The sequence below is a fragment of the Priapulus caudatus genome, unplaced genomic scaffold (assembly GCF_000485595.1).
Source record: "Priapulus caudatus unplaced genomic scaffold, Priapulus_caudatus-5.0.1 Scaffold1601, whole genome shotgun sequence".
Lineage (NCBI taxonomy): Eukaryota > Metazoa > Priapulida > Priapulimorpha > Priapulimorphida > Priapulidae > Priapulus > Priapulus caudatus.
In genome coordinates this window covers 38,244-44,279 of record NW_014578662.1, presented here as the reverse complement: position 1 = coordinate 44,279, position 6,036 = coordinate 38,244, and the positions used below count along the sequence as shown (strand labels likewise).

At 45.3% G+C, this 6,036-nt stretch overlaps 1 protein-coding gene across 1 annotated transcript in view; it reads right to left on the bottom strand.

Moving 5' to 3' along the window:
* The window catches only part of LOC106817121 (F-actin-capping protein subunit alpha-1-like), a 9,279-nt gene extending 4,194 nt beyond the window's left edge, over positions 1–5,085 (bottom strand). The window contains exons 1-8 of the mRNA XM_014821768.1: positions 4,982–5,085; positions 4,153–4,216; positions 3,831–3,882; positions 3,326–3,460; positions 2,563–2,778; positions 1,684–1,768; positions 1,014–1,085; positions 426–488 (exon numbers count right to left, since the gene is read on the bottom strand). Coding sequence (XP_014677254.1) covers positions 426–488; positions 1,014–1,085; positions 1,684–1,768; positions 2,563–2,778; positions 3,326–3,460; positions 3,831–3,882; positions 4,153–4,216; positions 4,982–5,023 — 729 coding nt within the window. The 5' untranslated portion in view covers positions 5,024–5,085. The remainder of the gene's footprint in view (positions 1–425; positions 489–1,013; positions 1,086–1,683; positions 1,769–2,562; positions 2,779–3,325; positions 3,461–3,830; positions 3,883–4,152; positions 4,217–4,981) is intronic.
* Between the last annotated feature and the right edge of the window lie 951 nt (positions 5,086–6,036).

The following is a 6,036-nucleotide window of genomic DNA, read 5'->3' as shown; positions in this document are numbered from 1 at the left end:
GGAGGGAGGAAGAGAGAAAGAGGTGGGGTTGGCATTGAACGATTAGAGATGAACAGGGTCAGTGATAACGTGGAGGGCATGTTTTTATATACAGCTAGACTATTGTCACAGACGGTCAGTTTCAACAGAGGGTCACTTGTAACACAGACAGCGTACACACAGACATACTGTTTTAAAATAGTGGGACTACTGTATCACGTAGCTGGTAAGTTGTAACATAGGTAGCTGCAACACTAGTAGCCAGAAATGATCACAAAGACACTCTTTTAAAAGACAGTGAGACAATTTTCACATGGAGAGTCGAAAATGCCTAATAAACAATAGCGAAAAACAAGAACTCGCAGCGTTAACGTTCCATACATAGCAACCTGATGGCAAGCGAATAATCTTAATAAATCCGGCTTTTCTAGACAACTGGCTTTTACCTGGTAGTCATTTTCTGCTTCTTCTATAATCTTGATAAACTCCTTCGCTGTTTGAGTTTCATTCTACAATAAAAAATAGGATAAATCATTACAACTATCACAACACAATCATACCTATTGTGTGTAAGGCCAAACAAAAAATAGGTGTGTTTCCTATTGCATCGAAAACAAAAGTAGGGTAGGTAGGTAGGGATTTTTTTTTTTTCGGTTCCTAATATTCCTCTGATGCATGCTATAGAGTGGTGTATAGGTAGGGATAAGTTAGTAAGCAAGTCTAGAACGTGTTTGTAGTAAAAAATCTCATCAAGTTTTGAATTTTTTTTCTTTTCTTTTTTTTGAAAAAAGTTTAGGGACGGCCCTAATAATCTAGAGACGGTCGGTCGACCGGAAACACACCTATTTTTTTGTTTGGCTTAACCATAATAAAACATTCACTACCCAGAACTTTAAAAAACAGAAAAAATTTGACTACATGAGCAAACACTCTAACACTTTCCTATCAAGCAATGGCCGTATTACAGCTATACATAGGCCACCACCATATCCGATATCAATCGCGTTTGCCGTAACAGCACATGTGACACTTACGCTTATGGTGATTGATTCTTGAATTTCCTTAGAGCTCACCAGCTGTACATTGCCATCCTCATAATAATGTACCTGCAAGCACCACCATATGGCATCACTAGACTGCACGTATGCAAACATGCAAGCAAAGCCACACGCAATACAGGTAAGCATGCTCACACAAACTCCAATAACAACACACCCACATACATGCACTTCCACACACAACACACCCACGCACCACCACACACAACACACCCACGCACACAGGCACACACCTCCACACACAACACACCCACATACATGCACTCCCACACACAACACACCCACGCACCTCCACACACAACACACCCACGCACACGGGCACACACCTCCACACACAACACACCCACGCACACAGGCACACACCTCCACACACAACACACCCACGCACACATGCACACACCTCCACACACAACACACCCACGCACACATGCACAACACACCCACGCACACAGGCACACACCTCCACACACAACACACCCACGCACACAGGCACGCACCTCCACACACAACACACCCACGCACACATGCACGCACCTCCACACACAACACACCCACGCACACAGGCACGCACCTCCACACACAATGCTCTCACACACACGCAGACACCTTCACACACAACGCACTAACGCACGTATGCCACACCCACCTGCACTTTGAGGACACCGTTGAGCTGAGAGGCGGCAGATGATGGGGAGAACGTGAGAGACCATTGCGAGCGCCAGCGCCCGTTCCTGAAATCACAAACACAGCGTCGCGTACGCGGGACGAGCTCGGCACAGCGCACGTGCGTACCACCAACTTCGCACATGTACGCACCCATACGCAGCTGTTAGATTGAACATAGCCAGAGGAGCAGCTTGGTTACCGAGTAGCTGAGGTGGTTCTCAAGGGTAATGTAAAAAGTGACTTTTACGGACAGTTGACCCTTCTACACTGAATTGGTTTAAGTGCACACTACTCGCCCACTCGAGCAAAACGCCAAGTGGCCTTAATAGACAGGTGGCCATCCTACAGGGAGCGGCCGCCGACACAAGCTCGACTGTGCAACCTTTATGGGTCTTTCCTGTGACAGCGAGACATTTGGATGCCTCTATAGACAGCACAGGTCAGTGCTCAATCCTAGTTTGGAACGCTGGTATATACAGTTCGCGTACGTGCTAAACGAATCAGGAGTGCTAAACGAGGATCGAGCACTGACCTGTGCCATCCGTAGAGGCATCCCAATGCCTCCCTGTCGTGGTAAAGGCCCCCTAGTGGTCACACGGTCTAACTTCTCAGACTGTCAGTTCAACCGCCGACCCAAGTTTGACTGCGGCCTTCAGGAGTAGGCCTTCAGCGACAGAGAGGCATTGGAAACCCTCTAGAGACGGCACATGTCAGGCCTCACGCTCCCTCCGGAGAAGAGACTCACCAGAAGCTCAACTGTGCAATCTTTATGGGCCTTTCCTACGAGAGAGGCGCTGGAAACCCTCTGCAGAACGCACAGGTCAGACCGCACGCTACCTCCGGAAAAAGGAAGACTCACCAGAAGTTCTTCGGCTGGAAGATGTGGTCCTCGATGCAGGCGACGAGGGTGATGGCGCCAGCGTCTCCCGTCGCGTACACGACGCCGACGCCGTGCTTGTAGTGGTCCTGCACATATCCCGTGAACGCCGTCTCCAGCGCGGCCCGCCACGGCTCCAGCCGCGCGTCCGCCTCCGTCGGCCGGTGGTCGCTGGCCTCCTTGCGCAGGTGATCGTACCTGCGGGGAGCAGCCGGGGGGAGACGGTGAGCGGCGCGGGTGCCAAGGTAGCGACGATCATCGGCATTATCATTATTATTATTATTTCATTATATTATTATTATATTATATTATTATTATTAGTAGTAGTAATAGTAGTACTTAGTAATATTTATTATTACATTATTATCGATAATTATCATTGACGGTTGATCATCTGCATCCACTGAATGAGATCGAATTGGAGAATCGATTGAGAAAACAAAGGGTACGGGTGAGGAAATCAGCGAGTAAGGTATTAGCCAGGAATGAGTATTGTGGGATTGCAGAAAAAATATTTGGGGGTGCAATTTTTTGTGTCTCAGGCAAGACCGCCGTAGGCGTTGACCGGGGGGGAGGGGGCGGGAGGGGAGTATGAGAGGGGGTCCTCCCACAGAAAATTTTTAAATTTTTAAATATTTAAATTTTTTTGGCCATGCTGTTTCAAAACTGACTGTGCAAATCACGGCTGCACGGCTCGCTGGCTAATGCGTTGTCGGCGAGGTGGCAAGGATGCGCACGCACTCACCTGAAGCTCTGCTTGCTGCATGGATCGACGAACCTAGCGCCGCCCAGATCCGCGTGTTCCGTTATCAACGTCTGCTTGTCGGAATCCTCGATCTTCACCGGCGTGAACTGCTCCTTGTTGTACTGCGCGAACGCGCTGCGAAAAACACCAGCCGCGATACGATCGCATCAGCATGCGTATTTTATCAGTCGGATCGGTCTGATCGTATCAGTATTCTCACATCCGTATGAGTACGAGCACGACCGTGTCATTCTTACTCGGGTGATATCGTTTCATTGTTACATGTAGCTCTACCCGTGCCACTCTTAACTCGGCCCCGACCTCCGTGTGACGCATGTGGCGGAGAGAAGGGCTACATTGGTACAGCTATGTTACAAATAGGTAGTATCTGCAACTAGTAAATAATCAATGGGTTGCAATACTCTCTGCCATATTAGGCAGGTTTCACGGAACACCAACAATCTAAAACCGAGATAACGTGAACTCGCTTTCTCAAATTACTCACCTAGATGCACCCTCTTTCAATAGCTGATCATTGTTCAGTAGCAATCGTACATCTAGAGCAAAAGCAAGAAAACCCCCTAAAATATACAAAGCACTGGTGGAAATTTGGCCACGAGAACAGGAGATTAGCATTAGGTAGAGCTTCTCAAAACGACAAACCAAGAATCTCCATTGGCAACAGCAGTTTACAGCCAGCGAGAAAGTTACTTTAACTTCCCAAATCGACAGCAGGCAATTTGCAACTGTTGCTATCATTTCTAACTTGATGGATAGGCAGCGAAAGTTCCAACAGCGTGGCTTTTGTATAAATTCGATGTACAAACCATTGAAGACTTCATTGAATTCTCCAGGCGGAGCATGTAGGATGAAATCGGAGGCTATCCTGACCTAAAAAAACCAAAGTGAACAGCTCTGTTTTGCCAATAATATTAATAATTAACAAAGGCACTAATGTAGCACATCTACGGCATAGACTATGCTCACATGTTTACATCAGTACATAACATGGTCATGTGGGTTCAAGGATAGAGAACATGGGTCCCAATAAAACCGATGTAATTTACATCAATATAAATATAATATTACATCAATATAATAGGTTAGGGTTATGGTTAGGGTTAGGATTAGGGTTAGGATTAGGGTTAGGGTTAGAGTTAGGGTTAGAATTAGGGTTAGGGTTAGGTTTAGGCACATTGGTTTTATTGGGACCCATGTTCTCTATCCTTGGGCCTAGATATCCAAACAAACTATATTCATAAACATTGCATGTCAATAACCCCAGCGACTATTCTATTCTAGTATATTACTAAATTAAATTAATTGTGAAAAGTTATTAGACCTGTGAAATGTCAAATAGCTGGTTATATGGTATACAGCAGCCGAAATGTTATTGAAACACAGGTTAGACAGGGCGTAAAATTCTAATAACGCATAATGATTGGTTGTCTACTAACTACCAAGGGGTGTGGACTACAACAGTCACACAGTCAAAGTTCGAGGAAGTGCCGGTTGTTAGGGTTTGGCAACCTATAGTAAAGTTATCGGGTGTTGTCTGCCTACAAACTCTAAACATTAATTTACCTTGTTATACTATACATCGGTTTCCACGAAAAAGTAAATAAATACGAACTGGGAAAGAAGGAAAACAACTACCTTTTCTTGGTCCGATATCGGTTCATCGTAGTCGGTAGACATTTTGCAAATTGGTAACACCAGTGGGTTGAAGTCTGCAACGGATGCTTTAAATTGAGCTTTCCATCTCACCGGCATGGCGCCATGTTTGATCAATCTAGTAGGCTACGTGTTAGATTGTTATAGTGTAGACGGTAGCAGAGAACGCAGAACGCGCGAAAAAATGGCCAAAACAACAGTAGTTTTACGTGGATCAATAACGAATGAGTATAACTATATTACACTATAATATAAATGCGAACAGTGTGCTCATAGCAAACCTAACGATTAAAACATATTACAATCAAAATCGCTCATGATCCACAAGCTAGGTTATCTTCCATTTGTACATATTGCATACGCACATGCTGAATCTGTATAAAAAAGAACTGTATACTGAGTAGTGCAAACAGTGCAATGAATTATTGCATGATACAGGTATTCCATTATGCAGGTGTGTGATTAGGTAACGAAGCGAGGGGCACGGCATGACCCAATATGGGTACGCGATAATAAAGGTGTGAGGGGAGATAGTGGATGATTCCACCCCGTCTGTGCTGTCTGCCACAAGTGGCAGCTTCCTCCCATATCCGCAATTACAGAATTTTAATATAATAAATCCAACCTGAAGCATACAGTGCGACAGCTACAGGTAGGTTCATGAACTTTCCTTTGGGTCCAAAGGACCTCGGCTAGTACACATTCTCCCTGGGCCAGAGATGCCAACACATATTTGAAGCAATCTGTAGTTTCTGGCCATCAAATTAGTAGTTCGAGGGTCACGTAGTGACCCGAGTTTGCTAGGGGGGTCCGGCATGCCCCCCAGAAAATTTTTTGATTCTGAGATACAATTTCCTGCATTCTGAGGGTCAAAAATGACAATAAATTGACAAAAAATGACAATAATTGAAAAAAAAAGGAGTAGTTATCAATCGTAGTGGTGCAAAAAGAATAGAAATTCGTATAAAATACGGATAAATCGTAGTGGTTGGCATCTCTGCTGGGCCCAAATGACAGCTCACGATTCCCAAACGTTC